This window comes from Octopus sinensis, linkage group LG12 (assembly GCF_006345805.1).
Source record: "Octopus sinensis linkage group LG12, ASM634580v1, whole genome shotgun sequence".
NCBI classification, from domain to species: domain Eukaryota; kingdom Metazoa; phylum Mollusca; class Cephalopoda; order Octopoda; family Octopodidae; genus Octopus; species Octopus sinensis.
In genome coordinates this window covers 4,676,503-4,703,029 of record NC_043008.1, presented here as the reverse complement: position 1 = coordinate 4,703,029, position 26,527 = coordinate 4,676,503, and the positions used below count along the sequence as shown (strand labels likewise).

General features: G+C 35.1%; 1 protein-coding gene across 1 annotated transcript in view; it reads right to left on the bottom strand.

Moving 5' to 3' along the window:
* The window catches only part of LOC115217806, a 549,517-nt gene that overhangs the window by 160,062 nt on the left and 362,928 nt on the right, over nt 1–26,527 (bottom strand). The window contains exon 6 of the mRNA XM_029787489.2: nt 11,628–11,663. Within this exon, the coding sequence (XP_029643349.2) occupies nt 11,628–11,663 (36 nt within the window). The remainder of the gene's footprint in view (nt 1–11,627; nt 11,664–26,527) is intronic.

The following is a 26,527-nucleotide window of genomic DNA, read 5'->3' as shown; positions in this document are numbered from 1 at the left end:
TTGCTCAAGAATACAACACAGCATCTGATCTAGGAATTGAAGCCATGCTTAAAATTGTGAGACTAACACTATGATCACTAGGATACTTGCTTTCATGATTAGTATTGTAAAGGATAAGAAGATTAGTAATCTAGAAAATTTTAATCTTGATAAGAGTATTAATTGTTAAATTCTTATAACCACAAGTACTTTAATATAACAATTATTGGGATTAATATGTTCAAAGATAAAAGATTGTTTTCAATTTTTACAGCTACACAAAGTTTTGAGCAGTTTGATCCTCATCAGATGTCTTTCCATTTCTGGTTGTGAAGCAGGAAGCATTATTTTTCAATTAAGAGTAATAACACTCTTCGTTAGAAGACTGCTGATGCATATGATCTAAAGATGTGATTAATTGTCTGCAATCGTTAGCTGTGACCTTCCTGAAATAATGTCTTCTAGGGTCATAATCAATTATATTGACAACAGCATTTTCCCTGGGACTTATTTTAAACGATTTTGGAAGAAGAGAAACAAAGTTGACTTGAGGATAAAAAGATATAATTAAGATGTAAAGGAACACATACAGCATATAAAGTTAATTTTTGTTTGATTCTGCCCATGCCAGTCCAGGCAATATATTTAAATGATGATGATGAGGATATCATTATCCTCATTTAGCATTTGTTTTCTATGCTGGCATGGATTGGTCAGTTTGACCAGAGCTTACAAGCAGAAGTGCTGCATGAGACACTTCAGCTTCTGATTAGGCTTGGTTTCTACAGCTGGATGCCCTTCCAAGTGCCAACCACTACACAGAGTGTGCTGGGTGCTCTTATGTGGCACTGCATAAGTGCTGCTATGTGATACTGGCATGAATGCTTTTTATATGGTACAGTGTTCTTGCAGGTCAATCGTCAACCGGGGGGACTGACCTGTATCTTGGTCCCTTATCATCTCATCTGAAGGTTCAGCACCCTGAGGTCATCCTTTATATATAAATGTATATTCTTTTATTCTTTTACTTGTTTCAGTCATTTGACTGTGGCCATACTGGAGCACCACCTTTAGTCGAGGAAATCGACCCCAGGACTTATTCTTTGTAAGCCTAGTAGTTATTTTATCAGTTTCTTTTGCCTAACCGCTAAGTTACAGGGACGTAAACACACCAGCATTGGTTGTCAAGCGATGTTGGGGGGGGGGGAAACAAACACAGACAAACAAAGATATACACACACATACACATATATACAATGGGCTTCTTTCAGTTTCCGTCTACCAAATCCATTCAAAAGGCTTTGGTCGGCCCGAGGCTATAGTAGAAGACACTTGCCCAAGGTGCCACACAGTGGGACTGAACCCAAAACCATATGAAAAGATGAACAGACAAACAATTGGCATTGGTTTCAATCAGGGCATTTACGTATTTAACCACAGAAAAGATATAAAAGCTAACTTCCTGGACATAACCTTGGAGTTAAACTCTTCATTATACTCCCTGTACCATAAACTTAATGAGAATCTAAAATATATTAATATTCACTCCAATTACCACAGATTAAAAAGCATCATTAATAGAATCTTCATTAGAGTATCTAATCTTTCTGCAACTGAAGAAGTCTTTAATAACCACACCACAAGTGGATTTCCTCACAGAATAAAAAAAAATTCTTACGTAATACAAAACTTAAGAATTACCTAGTGCAGTTAGATCCTAATTCCAGACTCTTAGAGACCCACTAAAAATAAGAACATCCACCCCAATCCTCCACCACATAACATTTCACAGAACATGTCCACCTGCCTAATCCTAAACTCAAGAGAACACATATGATAGATAATCCTGGGGATGAAAATATACCACAGATATCCAACAAGAACAGGAATATCATACCCTCACAATTACCAAACAAAAGCGGGAGGAGAAATACACTTTGATATACACTCTGCTTCCCTTGAAACTTTAAGGGCTTACCTAAGCAGTTTTTTTAGCATTATTAAATCTAGTTTCCCGTTACAGCATATGTACCGTTCAGTTTTTAAGTTATCCACTCTTAAATTAACCCATTCAGCTAGATCTAATATTGGATTAATTATAGCCACTTCAAATTGGTGCAAAATCAATGGATATAATTCACAAACCATAACAAACGGAAATAATAATAATGATACTTTTGCCTAACCCAACAAACAACACAAAATGTCCTCCTCTTGTATTCGTAATTCTTTAGGACATTTCAATTTTATCACAAATGTAAACACAGTAATACGTATCCCTCTACACATAATTCTTACATGCATGGAATAGTTCAACTTCAAATGTCTATTTAACTTATTTACATTAAATCAATATATTTACTTTATTTAGTTTTGTTTTAATCTGTTGCACATCGTTATATTATTCATCTAGCGATTACTTATATTTTTATTCATCACAGAACTTACAATTTAAATTCTACCTATTTAAATTAAATTAATATATTTTCTTTATTTCCTTTTATGTAGTTTTAATTTGGTACACGTCACTTTATTATTCATCTAGTGACTACTTCATATATTTTCACTCTTCACTGAGCTTACATTTTAAATACAACCTCTTCATAATTACAATTATTCAATCCTCTGGAACCCCATATTAGCTACTTGCTTTTTAACCTTGTACATGTCTTTCTTCTCTACCCTACAGCTTCTACTCTTGATATTTAGTATAACCCCTTCCTTCCCACACACACTGCTTGAACCATCATGCCAAAACTGCTATTATTAGCAGATTTTCTTTATCCTGTCTGCTATCCTCAATACCTCGGCCCAACCCCAACCGCTGTCTGTTAATTCTAATGCATTTGCCACACTTGACATTGCCATTATACAATTGGCCGTTTTCATCCGTTGGCAATCAACCTCTGCCCTTCTACACTCCTACTCGCATTGACCATTCCATTTCTATGTATCTTCCTCTGACTCAAAAGTCTATATTTCCATCACCTGCGATGGACGTTAGTTCCTATCTACGCTCTTATCTTCATGACTCTATCTTTCCTTTCTACTGGTTAGCAGTAGACCTTCACTGCCGATCAACCTCATTCCCTCACTGATGATAGAACTCATCATTACAAACGTTCCTCGACAACCATCTGCTTCAGTTTCTTCTCTTTGAAGATGGAACACACTGCTGCTGTATGGACAGCTTATATTTGTTTGCAGAGAAATGCACCATATGCACCTCTATTCTTGAAACTGTTGAGAAAGAGGGAGACTATCTGCTCACCTTTTTAATTCCCTTTTCCCTAAAGATCCACTCAAACCGATGCCAGTCGTTTGCTTGTTCATCTTTTCATTCTATTGTACATGTACCTGCTCCATGATAAAGTGTCTCTAACCATTCATTGCCAGGCAGCCATAGCACCACTGATTTTTCTTTTAGTCTCAGTTCAAACTGAAGTTTTAGGAGGCAAGTCAACTTAAGCACTTATTGTGTATATATATATATCTATAACAACACAAAATATGTGTTTATGTGTGTGTGTGAATAGTAACAATCTGAGGAAAAGAAATCCTTCAAATGGGTGTGTTAAACATCCAATTCCCTGGTACGTCAGCTGAATACCCTATAAATATTGGTATAATTCAATTATGAAGATAAATTAAACAGAGAGATATTCTATTGACAATCCAATAATTTATTTGTATTACAATATTACATGATATACTATGATTACAATATATCATAACATAATATTATATAACATAAACAATTATTTAAAAAAAACATAAGAGGCCAACATATTGTTTTGACTTATGTATGTTTTTTCTGATATACATATGCATAATAACAGTTCTCTTATATATAAAGTCACTTCAGGGTCATGGTTTAAATATAGACGAAATTGCAGCCATCCTTTCTCATGGAATTTCGTCTATATTTAAAGCATGACCCTGAAGTGACATTACATATAAGGGAACTGTAATTATGTATGTATAGCAGAAAAAATATATTCAAGTCGAAACAATTTGTTGGCCTCTTATGGTTTTTTAAATAATTGTTTATTTTATATAATATTCATAGTATATCATGTAATATAAATAAATTATTAGATTCTCAATAGTATCTCTCTATTTAATTTATCTTTAAATAAATATATATACACACATATATATATGTATATGTATATATATATATATATATATATATATATATATATATATACACACACACAGTTAGTAGATAATTTTCTCATCTAATATCTTGTGCAAAACGGATTTGTAAGATTGACTGTAATGAATCTATACTGCTGCATACTTTGATTACGCGCGCGTGTGCACACAAGCTCTCTCTCTCTCTCTCTCACACACACACATAAAACACTTGCCTAAGGTATCACATTTTGTGGCTGCACCTGAATCCATGTGACCACAAAGTAAAATTTTTAATTACATGCTCATATTTGCACCATTATATTAGAAAAATATGAAATGCTTCACAGATTTAACTGACATTTACATACTTATAAAATTTTTATTTGTCAACATGTCAGTATGAGAGGCTAAAAATACAATGAATAAAAGAAAAAAACAAAGAACTGTCTGTCGCAGAGTATTTTTATATTGCTTAAGACTTTTTGCAACTCATTCAAAACAGATGCAGATATGGCTGTATGGTTAAACTATTTGCTTTTGCAGCTACCATGGTCTCACGTTCAATTCCACTGTGTGGCACTACAGTCAAATGTTTTCTAGGTTCAGATCAACCAAAACATTGAGAATGAAATTTGGAAGCTTCTAGAATGAAATGTTCCTATTCTTGGGTGGTAACCTTAATGTCACAATCACTTAAAAATGATTTTCTGATCACTGAATGAATTTGGTAGAGTCTGTGAGGTTTCAAGCGTTTCTGCTAGGTCTCATGCCTCAGATTGTTTTACTTCTTTTCTCTAGATTCAAACATAGCCTGAAAAGGGACAGGGGAACTGCATTTCTCTTCTCTCTGACTGGCCAATAGTCAAAAAATATCTGATTTACTACAACTCAACAACATATTGATAGGAATCCAATTATGTTAGAGTGAAACTAAACATTCTTCCTAGAAGACTAATGTACTTTCAAATGATTTGATGATAGGTTTCCTAGCAACACATTTTCAACATCTTCTTGTATTATATGTGAAGTTACTTGCACTCTTAAATCATTTAAAATCTAGTAAAATCTATAAATATCATTGCAATACCTGAAAAAGAAAATGTGCAAATATTTCACACAAACAAATGTTTTGTTGCTATTTTAATAGATTTTACACAGACAGGGGAAAAACAAACAACAAAATTAGCTAACTAGATACATACAAACATACATATAAATATATATTTGTATATAAAAATAAATATACATAAACTGTATGTGTATAAATGTATGTATGTATGTATGTATGTGTGTGTGTATATATATATATATATATATACACACACACGTATATATAAATATATATAGATATGTAAATATCTCACCTATATATATATATATATATATATATATATATACACACACACATGTATATCCATATGTGTTTTATATATATATATATATATATATATATATATATATATATATATATATATATACATATATATATATATGTACATATGTTTGTGTGTGGGTAAATAATTGAATATAACGGAAACAAAAATCTAGCGCTTTAGTTGATTATGCATTTGTGTAAAAAAATTAGAGAGAGTTTGGCTTGAGGAAAATCTAAGTGTATAGCTGAAAAGTCACATTCTATATAGGTGAACAGAGAAAAGAAATAGAGGGAGGGGAAAAGAGGAATTATTATTTCCTGTAATAATTATCTGAAGTCATTAAGGAATAAAAAGAGTGTCAACATTAAATTAATATGCTGTTTATTTTTATCTGTAATTTGGTTGTTTACCTCTTTTAATACCAACAACTTGGAAGGTGTCCATATTAAAGTGTTTGTATTTAGATCAAAATCTCATTATAATATAAATGACATCATGAGGCTCCGTTTAGTCGATGCCAGCATATGTGGTGCTGTAGAGATTTTATTAAACCGCTTCAAAATGTTATCATATTGTAAAATGATAGAAAAATATAGGCTATCTACTCATTTGGAATCTAGTCATGAAATGGTTTTTTTGAAAAAAATGTACTTTAATACTATTGATGATTGTCTGTTTCAGAAATACGTTATCTTGGAGTGGGCATGCATACTGTCAACTGATAATAAAAGACAGCAGTACAAATATTTATATATTTTTATATTCCTAAGCAAACTGTAAATAACAGTTTCAAATTTTGGCACTAAATCAGCAATTTTTATAAGGGGAAAGTAATAGTTAATTATATCAGCCACCAGTGTTCAAGTGGTACTTATTTAATCAACCCCAAAAAAGATGAAAAGAAAATTTGACATCAGCAAGACTTGAACTCAGAAGAAATGCTGGGGCAGGGATGGTTCAGCCGGTTCACTAACTTCATGTCAACTATAAATAACAACAACAAATCATTAAAGAGAGTTAACTAATTAGCGACAAGATAACCCCTGTGTGGTTGCTTGACATGCTAGGAATAGCAACCAAATAAAACCATACTGTCTTACAAAAAGACATTAGATAATGTGGCTTCCTGGATTCCTTCTGTATAGGAAATAGACAGGATGGTCACAGCTGGAATGCCTTTAATCATGAGTCTGCTTGATCAGGTCTGATCTAGGAGCTAAAACAACAATGGCAAATGACATAGTGGACAATGTACTTATATACACTAAAAATGACCATGGCTGGAATGCATTTGATCATAGGTGTACTTGATCAAAACTGGTTTGGAGTGAAATGATTGGGGTACTGAAAAGTTCCTGGCTTTAAGGATATCACGAAAGGCCTGGCTGGAGGCCCAACTTTCTGGGTTCTTTTATAGGGCTTAGAAAAACTGAAGGACCACTGCAATAAGTATGCAAACCTGAGAGGGGAATATGTTGAGTAAAATCATAATTGACTGACCTGTATTTTCTTTTACCCAAAGCCAGGAATTTTTCAATACCCCCTCGTATATCAACAGAATAACAAACAAAGTAGCAATCAGCTTCTGATCTCCCCCAAATCCCACTTTACCATCTTTAAAAAGAAAAAGATATACACATTGGATAGTATAGACCCAGATACAATACGGGAAAATGATAGGATAAGGATAGCTATAATGACTTTAATCACAGCCTTACTCAACCAAGGTTAACAAGGGGGTGGGGTGGATGGGAGGTTCAACAAAAACAATAAGATGGCTTAAGTACAAAAGAAAAGAAATAAAAATTTAATGTACTGAAGGAAATAATTCAAATGGTATGAATCTATCTTATAATAATGAAAGCTGCTTATTAATTATTTTGGAGTATGCAACTTTTACTAGAAGAGAGCAATTATTAAAGTATACACTGTGAAGAAATTTTGTATACATCTAGTTTTAGTATATTTTTATCAACATGTGGTTTTTAATTTCTTTTTACTTTTGAAGACTTCTACATTCTACATGATTCAGCCACAAAACTAAATCATTATTCACTGTGATGTGGTTATTTTACACTGTGACATAGCAGTTTTTAACACTTCCGTTTATACTTTGGTACAACTGTAGAAGTTATTTCACCCTTACTAACAATAACTCTGAGCACCTTTTCAAACTCCACCTGTCTAACACTCGTGGACATGTTTACAATGTCAGAAAACAGCACAGCTCCCATGACTTTAGGAAACATTTTTTTATGCTAAGTGTTGCTGAAGCATGGAACAAACTGCTGGCATCAGTTGTTAGTTGTTGGAGCAAAATTAATTCATAATTAATTGAAATTGCATTTTATATTGGAGAACCCCCCCCCCCCAAATCTTACAAGCTAGGTGCAACTGTTATTGATATCTTGGGCAATTGTGTCTAAGACTGACCAAAGCCTCGTAAGCAGATTTGGTAGAAGGAAACTGAACGAAGCCCATCATGTGTATGGGTGCATGTGTGTGCACGTGTTTGCTTCCCTGCACTGTTTGACAACCAGTGTTGGTTTGTTTACAGCCATGTAACTTAATGGTTCAGCAAAAAAGCAACAAACTGCTAGAATAAGTACCAGGTTTTAAAAAAATATAACAAGTGCTGGGGGTTGATTTGTTTGTCTAAGCTGCAGTGGCTGCAGTCTAATGATTGAAACAAGTAAAAGAAAAATGATACTGAAAGAAAAGGGGAGAGAAATTCAAGAAATGAAGAATTAATCTCTCATGCTTTGTGAGGGAATAATCTGATCTTTATTTTTAGGCAAGAGACAACTAGAGGCTTGTTTTAATCTATTGGGCTTTATCAGCATAGAACAGCTCACTTAGATGCTAGCCATGCTGGGACACAGCCTTGATGGGTTTGGGTGAGAAAAAATCAACCTTGGTGTTTATTTTTAATACTGGCACTTATTCCCACAGTCTCTTTTGCCAAACCACTAAGTTACAGGGATGTAAACAAACAAACACCAGTTCTCAAGTGGTAGTGGATGACAAACACAAGCACACATGCACACACACACACACACACACACACACATACACACACACACACACACACAAACACACACAATAGGCATCTTTCAGTTCCCATCTACGAAATCTACCCACAAGGCTTTCGTTACCCTGGGGTATAGAGAAAGACACCTAAGATGCCATTTGGTGGGAATGACCTGGAACCATGCAGTTAAGAACCAGGTTTCTTACCACACAGCCATAACTACACTTTGCATAATTAAAACTAAAATGAGCAAAGGAAAATAAGCTCAATTAGATGGAACATGAAGAATTTGAATGGATAAGTTAAATTAAGGGCAACCTCATAAATGCCAAAAGGATTTCAGGTCTGATTTCAACTTTGGCAACAATCTTTCATTTCAATATTTCAGTTTCTTTTGTTCATCTAAAAATATTTGTCATCAGAGTATTTGTGTAAGAACCTTTTATACAGCAGCAGCTGTCTTGGTTTCGCTTGTTATTATTGATATTGTTGTTTATCACACAGGACAAACTTGATTGAACAAAGCTATGATCAGAGGAAAGCCAGCCATGAAAACCCACCTATAGTTATCTAGGTTTATATTAACCAGAGATTGTCTGGATTTAATCTGATATTTCTGATGTTTAGCTCCAATTCAACTGTAAATGGGTAGACCTATGACAGATGCAATCCATGACCTTTTGTTTTTTAAGGGTCTTTGAGATTGGTACGAAAAAGTGAGGAAGTTATCCTTAAACTAGAGCCTAAGCCTGAATTCTTGTAACAGAAGGCAATCTACAAGAGATACTCAAGAATTAGACAGTGGTGCTAAACTGAGCAATAAATTAAGTCTACCAACCAAGAACTCAGAACCAAAGTAGCCAAAACAAATACCACAAGGTACCTTAACTGGTCCACCACACAGTGGGTGGGTGGAGCTTGTGCACCTCATAATTCTGAGAGCTATGTCAATAAAGCATAAGCTCCTGGATGGGCCTCCCATGTTGGACAGATCAATGGATAGGGGCCAGTCCAATAAGGACCACTTCTTTCAGAGGTGAAAACGAGTTTGCATAGAACCAACATTCCTAATTAGAAAAAAAAACAACATAATAGAAGTATTGATGACAATTCAAAAAATTATAAGAATTGGGAGGGGAAGGCATTTCTCAGGGAAACATGACCTGTCAAGTCCTGACCTGGAACCCACGAGGGTGGCACAAGTGAGGTTCTAAAAATAGCTGGAGGCAAGTTACTGAAACAGAGCTAATAAAGCAGAGATCCCGCTGGAAAGAAGCAGAAAACACGAGAGCAATAGGGAAAAGTTGTTGATGCCCCATAGGGAGTTTAGGGCTTAAGCAAAGAAAGTATCTCATCCATACTCAGTCAATCCTCTGTCAGGGTTTGGTACTTTATTGACCCCAAAAGGATGAAACGCAAAGTTGACTTTAGGGATATTTGAACTCTGAGTACAGAATATTTTGTCTTGGTTTTCAAGAATCTTTCTCAAGATGGCAAAGTGTAATTTGAAAGATATTTAGCAGGTTAAAAGATTGGTGTGATAACTTGTCAGCTCATTAAAGTTGTTGTTTGACCCTAGTTCAGCACTACCATTTGGCTTCTGACCATCCTGTCTTATAGATAGAACAGGGCTACATTATCCAATGTCTTTTTCTTTTCTTAAGATAATAGGGTTTGATATGAGAGAGAGAGAGAGAGAGAGAGAGTTGGCTGCCTGGTATTTCGAGTTGCTTTTAAGTTGATATTAATAACAGATTTCACTTGAATGGTTTTTCCCAAGCAGTCAAACAGCTTAGTACCAATACTACTTAACTACTATAATCAGTATTTCTAATATAAATTGGCTAGACATCTAATATTTCAGAGACATATAAGAAAGTGAAAGTTATATTGTTCCTAAATCAAAAGAAAAGTTAACGATTGCTGTTTGGTTTCATATCTAGAATAGCCTGGAATACATATAATCTCTCTTTGATAAATTGCTAAAAATTGATGGTGATGATAAATCATTTCAGAGAAAATAATTACAGACTTTTGGTTTTCTAACTCAACATCTTCATATACTAAAATGCTATGTCTTGAAGTTAGAACATTCTTCGACTGTATATATATATATGTATTTATTCAAGATGAGTTTACAGTGATGACTGTTTTCCGAAAAAAAAAAAAACGAAGCAGGAAAAAAAAGGCAAAAACAAAAGAATGACAATGTTCTGCTGCAGTGATTTTACTTCTTTCTGTATTGTTTATCAAAGTGACATTTTCTGTTATTATAAATGGCTGAGTCAGAGTAGAAAGGGCAGTAGCTATGATGCTTTTTATTTGATGGAAGTGAGAAAATAATCTGAAAATGGGAAATCTGGCTAGATTGTTTGAAACAGCATGGGCCCTGCTAAAGGTGCTCAAGGACCAGGAGAACATATTAAACTGGGTTACATATTAAGACAGAGAAAAACAGATCTCTGTAAAACGAACATTAAATTTTTAATTGAAAATGTATGGCATATAATCAGTTAGAGCTAACTACATATTAGGTTAATTTTAAGTTATTCAATAAAGCAAAGCTAATTAGTATTAAAAAGCTAATTAGAAATAATTATGCAAAAAGAAAAAAAAATCAATATCAGTTCAGTTGCTAATATTTATAAGGGGGTGGGGGTCAGCAAGTAAGGGAGATAACTCAGGAGATGGTCTTAGTGAAATAGAATTTCCACTGCACTTGCTGAAGTAGTGATGAAAGACTATAAATAAGCATAGAAGATTTGTTGGGATAGCAAAACAGAAGAAATGGTTCAGAGACACCATCCACAAGAGAAACAATGGTTCTGTCAGTGGTAACATATTTAATGTCAGAAACATTGAAATGTTAACTAGAAGAGAAATGTTAACACTGACTTAACTAGTGATTTTTTTCATGTGGATTGCGTCTCAGAATATTTTATTTGTTTCTTAGTTGGCTTATCAAATAAGATATGCAAATTACTTCATAAAAAAAAAATAATCATATAAAAAATAACAATGTAATTTAAATTTTTTTCTAAAACATTTAAACTAAAACAAATCATTTGAATAAAAATAAGTATAAAAGTTTTGCTCATTACCTCCATCTGAACCACCACCACCACCACCTTTCCTTCCTGCAAAAAGTAGAGAGAGAAAAAAAAATATATTCGATAAATTTTGTTATAAAGGTAGACACATAAAACAATAAAACTTTGGCTAAATTTCTTCAAATCCAAAGAAAAAAAAAAAGTCAATATTTTCTGATTATTTTGATTAAGTATTTAAAAACCAGATGCTGAATATATTTTCAATCTTGTGATTCCTTCTAGAATACTTAAAATTTTGACTGACTGAATATTATTTTGTAGAAATGTCCAAGTCCTTTTGTGCCCAAACTTTTCCTGGAGATCTTAACCTTCTGAGGCTCACATTGGCCATTAGAAGCATCACTTTCACCTGACACCCAACAGTCTGGGACGGCCAGCAAAGGCTATGGGCATTCTTCCTCATTCTCCCACTTCCTTATATAAACAAAAGTTATAAAATATATTAATTAACCAAACAGATGTGGAATCCTGATTAACCTAGAAGTTAAAGAACCTTGTTCTTACATTCATAAATATTTTTTAAGGATTATTTAAAAGTTAATGCCCTTCGCAGGCATCTGAAGCTGGGGAAGATTGATTAAAAGACTACAACTAACGAGATGCTACAGCAGGGAACTGTGTTTATTCTCAGACAGGATGTCAAATTTTGCCCCCCTCCCCAAGGCACCACAATTCCCTCTCAGCTGTGTACATTTTCATATGTAGTTTCTAACCAATGCACAAAAAGTTGGTTGTCTAAAGTAACATTGAAATAATTATATTTATTACACATTCAGTGTGGACATAATTTTGTCATAGGATAGCTTTTGCTTAAAACAAGAGTTTTGTAAATATTGTATGGTACCGTTGAAACTTTACCATAACCATTGCCTGTTAAATATAAATGGAAGAGAGAGAGGGAGAGGTCTTCGTTTCATATGAATACTTTTTAAAGTGTCATTCTGATAAATGCTAGGTTTTTAAATAATATTCCCTTTATTTGTTAATTAGAAGTGAGTTGATGAGGAAAGCATTTCTAAAAGATCATTTTCGATGAAATCAGCAAAATTTGATCTTGGAGAAATTATATACCTGTATATATAGATTTACACATATGAAGAATATAGGGAGAAAGAAAGGCTCGAGAATAGTGATGACTAAAGTGTGTGATTGGATGGGAATATGTGAGTGTATACAAAATGTGTGTAGATAGATACAGAGATGCTTATACATAGGAAAATAGGAAGGAAATAGCAAGAAATATACAGATAGAAAAGAAAACAGAGGGATAGAGGGGAAACTAAGGTTTAGAGCAGTGGTTTTCAGATGAGATGCCATGGTTAATAATTATTTAATAAACAAATATAATTAATAAGACAAGGTAAGCAAGATTTTCTACATTTTTTTCTAAATTCTTAACATTTAAAACAAAAGCAAGTTTTAAATGTTAACTTTCCATGTGAAGAATACCATTTTTTTTTAAGGTTTTGATCCTTTGTGTGTTATGAAATCCCAGAAATGGAGACCCAGTGATGCGGTTCCTTGAAAGAGGAACTGTCACCCTAGAATTATCCTAGAATTGTGCCCCTTTTGTTGTCATCACAAATCAAGAATTAAATGGGCGGGGAGGGTTAACATCATTTAACAATTAAAAATAATCTTTAATTAATTAAAATTACACCTGTAATGAAAAGAAAAATCATTAGCATTAATGATAATTCTTGTCAAGAAAGGCTAAGGGAGCATCTATGTGGTCATCTGGAAAAAATAGCAAGATCAATCTCTTTCAAATCACAGTCGACCTTCTTCAAAAAAGGAAGGACACATTGATATTCTACATCTGAAAGCAAAAAGACAGAATGGTTGTGACTTTTAATCATAACTTTACTAGATCAGGGCTGACCTTGGACTAAACAACAATAATACCAGCACCACCCCCACCATTCTGGAATTGGATGCTCTACAGCTGCCTCACAGGGCCAACTGAAGCCGGTGAGGAAGCTTCTATGTGGTTATTCATACTGATAGAAATAGTAGCCAAGTGTCTCAAATAAAAACCCTGCCATCTTAGAAAAAGTGCACATTGTATAATGAAGTCCGAGGTACACAAAGCCTGAAAAAAACGAGGCAGTCATCGCTGAATGCTTTTGATTATAGATTTGTCCAGTCAGGACTGGTGTGGGCTTAAACAGCATATCACTAAAACAACAACCCAAACAACAACAATGAAAAACACTACCAACACCACCATCACAGCAACAACAATAAAAAACATAAGAGAGAGAGAGACTGTCATTATTCGACCTACTAGAAACAACAACCAAATCTCCCTCTCACATCACACTATTGTCTTTAAATTGGAAGGACGCTTTGGAATATGTTGCTTTTAGATACACTAAGGCTGAAAAAGAAAAAAAAAAGGTGGAATAGTCATGACTGGAATGTCTTTGATCATAGATGCATTTGATCGTGGTTGATCTTGGTCAAAACAGTAACAAAACAATAGCAAGGAAGATACATTGAATAATTAAATAATAAAACACTGACTTATTTAAACCAGTGTCGTTTGCTTGAACTAAAATCTGTTTGAAATCCATGGGGCCAGATTGTTCTCATTTTATAGTTCCTTACGAAGGATATTCTCTTATTAGTTATTCTCTTGTGATATTGTTTGTTCATTTTCTTCTTGAACCAGAGTACATGTATATGTGCGTGTGTGTGTGTGTGTGTGTATATATATATATATATATATATATACACCCAATGTCTCACAGAATAATTAGGTCATAGAAATTAGGAGCCTTAACTCTTCATCCTTTTAATAGAATATCCCAATGGAATAAAAACAATCTAGCCCTATGGATTTAATAAGGGGCTTCATCCATCTTCTCCTCCTACTATTCCTGAGAGGGTCATAGGAGTAGAGTCCTCAGTCACATTCTCCATAGGTTACTATTAGAAGCAACTGTTAATAGAATTTTTTTGACTGGTTCCCGAAGCACGATGACCAACCGAGACTACGGATATTATTCAACCATTTTGTTCCTTGTCTACCCTCGGTCTCCTGCTGGTTGGATCACTTTGAAGAATCCATTTTGCAATTCTTTCCTGGGACATTCGAATCACACGCCTGAAGTATCAGAGCTGTGATCTCTCAATGCGGAGAAGTGGTAGCTCGGCCTGAAGTGATTTCCTGGTCTCTGAGCTTTGTACCCTGTTCGGTGGTAAAGGGTTCAGTACAAAATTTCCAAGAATGTTATAAAAAGTGACAGGCACCTGCAGAAGATTGGGGTTTTCAAAAGTCAGAAGACTGTGAAGAATAACAACCAAAGTGAAGACATTAGACCAAATATATCAATGCATAAAAATGATAATTTGTCATCTCGGAATAATGTAGACTTGGATATACTCTGTCTGTAAAACAAAAAGAGACTTTTGGTCATAGCTCTGCTAGTTCAGAGCTGATTTCTGGCTAAATGCAACAACAGCAGCAACAACATCAAAAACAGCAACAACATCAAAACCAACAACAATCAAACCAAAAAAAAACTACTATAAATCTTCATTATTATATTCTTCAACATGGTTTTATATCTGCTTTCCATATTGGATGAGTTATAGGTTTGCTTCAGCAGTGCTAACCTACGACTACACAACAACAAATTTATTCACCCTGATAAACGATTCTGAAGACAACCAACAATATGGTTGCTTGGCCTGCTAGAAATAGCAGCTAAATCACCCTCAAATTACATCCTACCATCTTGAAAAAGGAATACATTTGATCACAGATCTATTCAGAGAAGGATATTCTTTTGATAGTGGTCTGCTTGATCAGGGTGGACATATGTCCAAGTGTTCAAATGAATGTATATAGTTTTTGATGACCAATGCTTAGTAGAAATCTTGCGGTATTTCAGTTGCAAAACCTTTCAATCTCATTCATATCACTAGAATTTATTTGAATGAACACAAGCATAAATTTAAAAAAAAACTAAATTAAAGTAAAAACAACTTTTCTTTTCAGTATGTACAGACAAAGTGAAAGGGAAAAAGGTTGAATGTTTTAAAATGTGGATTTATAAGTTTCTTATCTTAACCAATTGGTTAAGATAAAAGAAAGACTCCCCAAGGAGACCGGTTCAATTTATCAGAATCAGTGCCTCTGATGAGTTAATCACGTCTCCAGTTGAGTTCTAGCTCTGAATGTTTGCAAGTGATAAATATTTTATACAGTATTTAAAAATTAAAAATAATGCATATTTTCATAAAACTGAACTGGAGGTTACAGGTTGCATTAAACATTGCTGCAGACTGGGGGGGGGGTCTGGCCTGTGAACTGTGGGTGTAATACCCAACTCTATGGAGTCGCTCAAACTGCAAGAAATAGCAACCATCTCCTCTCAGATCACACCCTACCACCTTATCAAAAACAAAAGACACATCAGATAATGTCATCTGGTGTTTACTATGTTTAAGATAAGATGAAAAGGGTGTGGGTGTGATCAGGGCTGATCAGAGATAAACAAGAGGAAGTCTGTAGTTCTTTCTTCCAGTTATATTTACATCTGACTCGACAGATCAATGAGAGATCCTACATGACAGCATCTCTACTTCAACTCATGCTATTCTGCCTTAGATGAGATAGCGTACTTCTATGTATCATTAAAAATGATGGGATGGTCACAGTTTGAAATGCTTTTGATCATAGGTCTGTTCATTCAGGATTGGCTCAGGGCTGGGAAAACAATAACAAAATCATCTTAACTGGGCAATTCAGTTAAGGAGTTTGCTTTGCAACCAAATAGTTTCAAGTTCAATCCCACAACATGTCACCTTCAGAAATTGCCTTCTACCATAGTTCAAATGAACTAAAGCCTTGTGAGTGGAATTTGGTTCATAGAAAACTGTGGGCTTCCTGGCACTTTAGTACAGACCCCTCTATTGCAAGCATTTTGACCAGCTCCCAGTTTTATGATAACTTCCTCCCTTCTTCCTGTTAGTCATGGAAATCTTGGAAAAAGTTGTAAACATTGCTTATTTTTGTTTTAAGCCATTGACCCTTTCGTATTTAAACCAGTCGTATGCAGCTTAAATATCCTTCTTGTTTTGTGTTCAAACCAGCTGAATCGGACCCCTTGTAGCTACCCTTATAATGACATTCTTAAAATAAACAATCACATCATCAAAATCTCAAACCTATGAGATTTTACACGATTAATTTGAAGTAATGGGAATAAATATGCATTACAATTAGACAAAATAATCTGAATGCTAATGGTTTGCTATAATTGGTTTTTTTTTTACTGGAAATGTCTCTGCATTGGTCTCATGAAGCTCCTTCCGGAATTCCTCATGAGGAGCGTGCCTTAAGCTCATGTGTGATGGCACATTCATAGTGCCGCTTCTAAGTTATGTATTATACGAAGTTTCCTTTTTTTTCTCCTTCTTTCTTTTTTTTTTAATCTAAGAATTAAGGAAGCTATCCTCATAGACAGACTAGGGCCCCAAATTAAAAACAGGCTGGGGGTTGGCTGTCAATATATTATTTAGCTACATCAGGGTGTGAGTAGGTCCATTTTTGATAATATGGTCATGTATTATTTAGAGAAAAGAAAATAGAAGGAAACTGCACGTATAATACAAAACTTAGAAGCAGCGCTACGGATGTGCCAGCACACACAAGCTTGAGACATGGCTGCCCTCACGCACTCGTCATGAGGAATTCTGGAAGGAGCTTTGTGAGACCACTGCTGAGATGCTTCCAGAAAAAAAAAAATACCATTGGAAAACCAATAAAGTAGTGATTCGATCAATTCCTAGGAATATCTGAGGAAGGAATTTTTATATTCCAAAATATCATATCAGACTATGGATGATTAAATTATAACAGTTATTATAGCGCATTGTTGCGCCATTCAAAACATTATTTTTTTACAAACAATACACAATGCTTCAAGTGAACTACAATACTCTCCTATCTCTATGTCTGGGCCAGGCTGAGTTCACAAACACTGGGGAGTTAATCAAACTAGCAGAGAAACATGCTAAAATCGGATGCCAAATAAACTTTCTTAAACGCTGCCTAAAAACAACATAATTCCCAACACCATCAGGGACATACATCTCCCCACGCGCTTCCACAGCCTTACTCTTCAACGATCACTGAAATAAATGCCTACGTTCATCATCAGAAAAATCATACACCATCTACATCATCAACTACATGAGCACATAGGCAAATTCTCTGAAATAATATGCAGCATCACGTCAAGCGTTGAACATACATACCGAAGAACCATCGCAGCTATTGACCGATGCTACCACCACTGCGTTGACCAAGAGAAGAAATGCCTCAAACTTAAATTCCTGTGGCTTTGTACCAAATACTGCCACAACTTGGTCTATTACACCAACACAGACGAACAGGACACGTCCACCATACGAGATAACACTAACATCGAGGATGCCAGCATACCATCAACAACGAAATCCTTAGTCACAGATTTGAGTGGGTCACTCTCCCATGGAGAACAAGAACGTCTCAATCGGAGCCCTAAATTTATCCTGAGCCAACAGCCGAACGAGAAAATCTTACTTGACCTGGAAGCCAACATTTGTTGAACAGCCTACCAACTCAAACGGCTATCGGTAATAAAGAAGAACAACAACACACTCAGCATATTTCCCATGTACCAACTAGACCACCCACTCCACCCATACCCTACCAACCGAGAACTCAACCACAAACTATCCAGCCTGAAACAGTCTATCTCCAACATCTTAAGGAAGGAATCGCAAAACCTTTCCTGGACACATCAAGAACTCCAACGAAGTGCACCAATTGCCCCTAGACCAACTCAGGCAAAACAGATGGCACAATCATCCACCAATCTCTCTCTGTATAAAGCTGAAGTTGTCTGTGTATGGCAGGTTTGGTAGCCTTCAACTAACACTATCTCCTCCGAGACCCTGCGGTGCAAGTTGACCAAAATTGAGAGTATGATAGAAGAAGGCTTGCTCTTCATTTTGCAAATCGAACCATGTTAACACCAAAAATTATTTACATCAAAAAGATGCTTTTTTCTATGAAAATCCCTATTTTTTTACGATTTTTTTACTACTGTGTCGCCATTTTTCAGCATATTTCAACCAGAAAAAATGTTCACTTAAAGAGAATAACAAGCCACATAATGCAAAATTTTTACTTTCCAAAAATTCCAATTCTAAAGGGTTGAAGCAAACCTGAGCAACGCTGGGCGATACTGCTAGTATATTATATAAAATGAAAGAGCATAAAATAAATAAGGCATGTTAGGAAAGACACGAACATAAGACATTCCCCATTTTCTGTTTAGGGATGTCATGTTAGATTTTTCAGCAACATCATTACATTCACCACCACCACCACCACCACCACCACCACCACCACCGCCACCACCACCACCACCACCACCACCACCACCACACCACCAACACCACCACACCACCAACACCACCAACCACCACCACCACCACCACCACCAACACCACCACCACCACCACCAACACCACCAACACCACCACCACCACCACCAACACCACCAACACCACTACCACCACCAGCACCTTAATTATTGCACTCGCATCCTGAGTTGATGAGGAAGCCTCTACATAGTTACTCAACTTTCTAGAAATAGCAACCAAATCACCTTGAAAATCACACTCTACCATCTTAAATAAATAAAGGACATACTGGATCAAGTAGTTCTTGATGCTCCCCTAAAAAGGCCAAATGGTCTTTGTTGTAATTCCTTTCGTCAGTTGATGAGGAGTCTGCTCAACCACAGCTGATCTTTGGGGTTAAACAAGGGCAAAATCAATATCCTTATCATCTTCTTAATATTCACTCATGGTTATCACCTTCCTCTACCAGCAGCATCATTAACCTTATCATCCTTACCATTATCCTCATCATCATCCTCACAGTCACAACTGCCATCCTCTGTGTCATCATCATCATTCTTATCGTGATAGCCAGTTCCCCAGTCACCAGCATCACCACTAATAACACTACACCAACCGTCTCCAGTACCGTCACCATCATTATTACCACATGGTTTATTTGGAATCCATGATGGAGTCCCTACATGACTCTTCAGCAGACAAGTTTTGCTTAAATCACACTCGATCTTTAAAAACACACACTCAATGATACAGTCCAGTATAACTATGTGAAGAACACACGGAATGATATTGTTTGGGATAAACTATACTTGAAATCAAGACACGTTGGTCATGGCTGGAATGTCTTTGATCATAGGTCAGCGCTATCAGGGAGCTAAAAAATATCTAATATTTTTTACCCCTAAAGTATCCTTTATTACTCTTTCAAGTACATTCCCTTACGTGTCACTACCAATGTCTTAACATCCCTTTTCCCACCCTCCTACGTTTTTGACAGGCCAGCAATACACCCGCTCTCCTTATCCATCCCTTATCTACAATACAAATTAACACCGCATAGAATCTCCTTTCTTCCAAAGTCTTCCACCTTAGCACAGCATTGACAAGCCTCTCATGTATACATGCTTTTGTTAACTATCTTTTGTTATTTACTTGTTTCAGTCATTAGACTGTGGCCATGCTGGGGCACCACCTTAAAGGGTTTAGTCAAACAGATTTACCCCAGGACTACAGTAGAAGACATTTGCCCAAGGTGGGATGAGACCTACCAATATCACAAAGGCTTTAACTCTTATTTTCCGAAGAATAAAAAAGACCCCAATAAAACAGCAAATAATAATCTCAGTAAAGTAGGGCATGCAACAACAACAAAAATAATTAATAAAATTTGTGAAACGGGTACAGGTATGGATGCATTGTTAAAAAGCTTGCTTTGCAACCATGTGGGATTGGGTTCAGTCCCACGGTGCTACATCTTGGGCAAGAGTCTGCTACTATAGCCCTGGGCAGACAAATACCTTGTGAGTGAATTTGTGGAAGCTGTTTCATAAATGTGTGTGTCTTTGTGTTTGTCCAACCCACTGCTTGTATACCCCACTAACCTAGCCATTTGGCAAAAGAGACCAATAAAAGATTTAATAAGTTCTGGGGTCAACATCAAGGCACTGCCCTAGCATGGCCATGGTTCAATGACTGAAGCAAGTGACAGATAAATAAGAGAAGTTCATGTATTACAAAGTGTTGGATTTTGGACAAGAAGTTACCAATCTGAAAATAGCAGAATCTCTTGTCATAAAAACTTTTCTTATGAATTTCATTTTTGTTTTTTCGCAACTCTATTATGATATGCACTTATGATATACAGCATCTGTTAATAAGTTATGACATCTTTTTAGCCAGAATATATTATTGATATACAATTACATGTCCGCACAAGCATTCATTTAATGCATGTGTGTAGGTACAAGCATCAATGGTTGTATGTCAAGCCAGTGGATTCATCTGCACTCATCCTGTCTATCAAGTTTGCATTACAGAACAACATAAGGAAAGGAAACAAAATATCTAAGCTTTCATCTATCTTCCAGATACAATAAAGTAACAGAAGAAATAGGATTTTTTTCTTTTCTTTTCTTTTTTTTTTTTATCTTTTTAAGATAAGGTAAGTTTATTTGATGTGATGGTGTCAGGAATACAGGAAAATAACTTTATTTGTATTCATGAAAAAAAAAAAAAAAATGACCCAGCAGAATATTACAAATCTACAGAAGGAAAAATATAGAACTAATCCTAGCTGAAATAGCTTTTAAGAAAGAACTGTCATGGAGGAGTGAAAAATTGCTTCAGAAATGAAAAATGCCCAAACAGCAGTTGAATGTTTGGCTGAAGAATAAGCGAAACTAAACAAGAAAGAGACAGTTATTTGAATGAAATAGCTTTCTAAAAAGATTCTGAAGATATTGATATTACTTGTCTTCTGGTTTTCATGTAATGGAAAAATTTAGTTTGACAGAATTTATGGATGAAAATTTGTTAGGAATAACGGAGTTATATGACAAAGTATCATTGAATTGTAAATTCTGTTTTGGCATCAGGAAAAAAATCCAAAACAAAACAGAAAAACAATCTAATAATTGTAAAAATTAAGGAAAATCCTGAAGATGATAAACCTTTTCAGCCTATAAAAGTAAAAACAACTAAAATGAAAGATGAGCTAACGTGGGAGCCTCTATATGGCTGTTTGACATATCTAAAATAGCAGCTAAATCTTTCTTGAATCATACACTCTACCATCTTAAAAAAAGAGCAAGTTCATATCGGATAAATGTAGTCACTAAAAATACAGAATCACGTCCAAAATGCATAGGTTTTCTTGGTCAGGATGAATTGGGGTTTAAGAACAAAGATAATAAGATGAGATGGTCATATCAGATGGTGTGTGTGTGTAAAACAACAGGAAATAAAAGCGACCGCGAAAGATGCCATTTCAGTGAAATAAATGTATGACTAAAACCTACTCAATCTGTAACATCTCAGCATAGAGATATACCGACCAGCTATTCTGTTTTATTGACAGGTTCCAACTTTGATTTGATCATTTTATTATGTTATTTAACATGCTAGATATGTGTTCTAAGTAATAAACATACGAGAAATAATTCGTTATTCTCAGAAAGAGAGATTAATACACACGGACATATAAATTTTACATCTCTGTGCATTGGGAGGAGACTGTGTATTGAAAGGTGAAGCAATTTTCTTTGAGATATTTCAGTAAAAGAAACGAGAAATATTTTGATTTCTCATTTTTGAATTGTTTGATATCTGTTCAGATAAAAAAATTTGTACATTATCATTGACCATTTCATATATGTGTATGTGTATATACACACACACACACACTCATACATATGTATATATGTGTGTGCACACATGTATGTATATCATCATCATTATCATGTAATGTCTATCTTCCATGTTGGCATGGGTTGGATGGTTTGACAGGAGCTGGAAAGCCGGAGAGTTGCACCAGGCCTCCAAATGTCTGCTTTGGTGTGGTTAGATATATATATATATATATAAAATATTATTAGAGACAAAACCACTATTTTGCAAAACAAACAAGGAAAGACTTAATCAATACATAAAATTTGAATAAATAGTCAAAAAAACCGCCACTACAATTGTTTCTTGTCTTGATCGACAATCTTCAGGTGGACTTCCAATAAGTCAGTTTCAAATTATGAATTTGAAACTGACTTATTGGAAGTCCACCTGAAGATTGTCGATCAAGACAAGAAACAATTGTAGTGGCGGTTTTTTTGACTATTTATTAAAATTTTATGTATTGATTAAGTCTTTCCTTGTTTGTTTTGCAAAATAGTGGTTTTGTCTCTAATAATATTTTATAATATTTTACTATAAAATTGGATTTAATCCTAAATCTGATTTCTTCCCTGTAAATTTGGATTTATTCCCTAATATTTATTATATATATATATATAATATATATATATATATATATATATATATATATATACACACACACACACAATATATATATATATATATATATATATATATATATATACATTATATATACATTATATTTATATATATACACACAATATATATCTATACAATATATGTATACAGGGTGTGGTGAATAAACTGTTGTCTAAATTACACAAAAATGAAAATAACCTGACATCTCATATTAACAGATATATTTACCAAAATTACATAAAAATATCTTGAAATACTAAACAGTAAATCTATTCAATAAAATTGCCATTGGCTTCAACTGTGGCTTCTAGACAACTTCGGAATCTCCTGAAACTCTTCTGGATGGTACCCTTGTTTAAGTTGGCAAATGATGCCATAAAATTCTTGCCTTCAGTTCATCTTTGGTGTTACAAGGAGTTTTGTTGGTCTCTCACTCAACTGTGCCCCACACATAATAATCAAGGGGGTTGCAGTCTGGGGAGTTAAGTGGCCAGATGTTACGGGTGATGTGGTTGAAGAAATTGCCTGATGGCCATGATTGGGTTCTCCTGCTTGTGTGGCATAGTGCAGAGTCCTGTTGTCAGACATAGGGACTTCCAGCAGCCACCCTCTTGACCTAGGGCAGCACCACGTCCTCTAGGTACTTGATGTAGGCCTCTGTGTTGAGTCTGAGGCTGTGTGGGAAAATGAATGGAGGCATAACATTACGATCACTAGTGGTTACTCCAAACACCATGATGTTGACTGGAATGCAACCAGTATGCTCTGCTGGATGTGTAATGTCAGTGTGCATACACGACAGAGTGTAAGCGCCTTGAGAGAAAAGTTGAACCTAAGAAGCATCAGATGTGGTGTGCAAGTGAGACGACTGCACTGGTATGGTCATGTGGTGCATATGGATGAGGACAGCTGTGTGAAAAATGTCATACCTATCAGTTGAGGGAATCTGTGGAAGAGGTTGGACAATTTGACTGAGGTCTGGCGAACCAGATGGCTGCACCAGACTCCAATCTGATCTGGCAGAGTTTCTACAGCTGGATGCCCTTCCTAACTCCAACCACTCTGAGAGTGTAGTGGATACTTTTACATGCCACAGGCACGAGGGTCAGTCAGGCGGTACTGGCAGCGGCCATGCTCAAATGGTCCTTTTTATGTGCCACCTGCACAGGAGTCAGTCCAGCGGTACTGGCAATGACCTCGTTTGAATGTTTTTTCACGTGCCACCAGCACAAGTGCCAGTAATGCAACATAGGTAACAATCACGCTTGAATTGTATGCTTTTACGTGCCATCGGCACAGAGGCCAGCTTGTTGCTCTGGCAACAGTCATGCTCGTATGGTACTTTTAGCGCTCCACTAGCGCGGATGCAAGTCATCGATTTTGATTTTGATTTCACTTGCCTCAACTTGTCTTCGCAAGCAGAGTTTAGTGTCCAATGAAGGAAAGATACGCATAAGTGGGCTGGTTACACCACTGGCATAGGCCACGGTTTATGGTCTCACTTGGCTTGCTGAGTCTTCTTTATATATATATATACAGGGAGAGGGGTCTACTCAATTAAGGTGACTCCAGTGTTGAGCTGGTGCTCATTTTACCAACCACTGCAAGGCTGAAAGCAAAGTCAACCTTGGTGGAATTTGAACTCAGGACATAAAGCCGGATGAAATGCCACAAGACATTTTTTCCAGCATTGGAATGATTCTGCCAGCTCACTTTATATATATGCACACACACACACACATGCACAAACACACACATACATGCACACACACACGTACATGCACACACTCATGTACGTAGACATACACACACATAAGTATAAACACAAGCACATACAGACACAAGATCGTTCTATGCATGTTACTACCCTTCTACCTTCCCATACCTCTGAGCAAGAGATACCCATTTAACACTGCTTTTCTAGCATTAAAAACCTGTGAAGAGTAAGCAAAACAAACAAACAAACAAAAACTGTAGACTTGGATATTTAAAATTTTTCTGGGTAACTTTGAAGTTTTTACAATGGTTTACCACAACAGCCTGACAAAGTCAATTCCGAGTGAAACTTCAAAGCAGCCATCAAAAGAATGAATAAATATGCATGTACATGTCAGTGTCTGTCTTTCTGATATGTATATATATATATATGTATATATATATATATATATGTATATATATATATATGTATATATATATATATATATATATATATATATATATGTATATATATATATAATATATATAATATATATATATATATATATATATATATATACATATATATATATATATATATACATATACATATATACATATATATAATATTATTAGAGACAAAACCACTATTTTGCAAAACAAACAAGGAAAGACTTAATCAATACATAAAATTTTAATAAAAACCGCCACTACAATTGTTTCTTGTCCTGATCGACAATCTTCATAATTTGAAACTGACTTGAAAATTGGAAGTCCACCTGAAGATTGTCGATCAGGACAAGAAACAATTGTAGTGGCGGTTTTTTTTACTTTTTATTAAAATTTTATGTATTGATTAAGTCTTTCCTTGTTTGTTTTGCAAAATAGTGGTTTTGTCTCGAATAATATTATATAATATTTTACTATAAAATTGGGTTTAATCCTAAATCTGATTTTTTCCCTGTAAATTTAGATTTATTCCCTAATATTTATTATATACATATATATATATATTCATATATATATATATATAATATATATATATATTATATATATATATGATTGATTGATTGATTCTAGTTTCAGCTTATGAGCTGTGGCCATGCTGGGGCACCGCCATTTAAACAATCTATCCCACTTCTGACAGATTGTTTAAATGGCGGTGCCCCAGCATGGCCACAGCTCATAAGCTGAAACTAGAATCAATCAATCAATCATATATATATATATATATATACATATATATATATATATTATATATATATATATATATATATATATATATATACACATATACATACATATATATATATATATACACATATACATACATATATATATATACATATATATATACATATATACATATATGTATTCTTTTATTCCTTTACTTGCTTCAGTCATTTGACTGTGGCCATGCTGGAGCACTTCCTTTAGTCGAAGGACTTATTCTTTGTAAGCTTGGTACTTATTCTATCAGTCTCTTTTGCCGTACTGTTAAGTTATGGGGATGTAAACACACCAACATCGGTTGTCAAGCAATGGTAGGGGGACAAACACAGTCACACACACAGACATATACATATGATGGGCTTCTGTCAGTTTCCATCTACCAAATCCACTCACAAGGCTTTGGTCAGCCCGAGGTCACAGTAGGAGACACTTACCCAAGGTCGCACACAGTGGGACTGAAGCTGGAATCATGTGGTTGGGAAGCAAGCTTCTTAGCCCACAGCCACACTCCTGCGTCTGTATATATTTGAGCA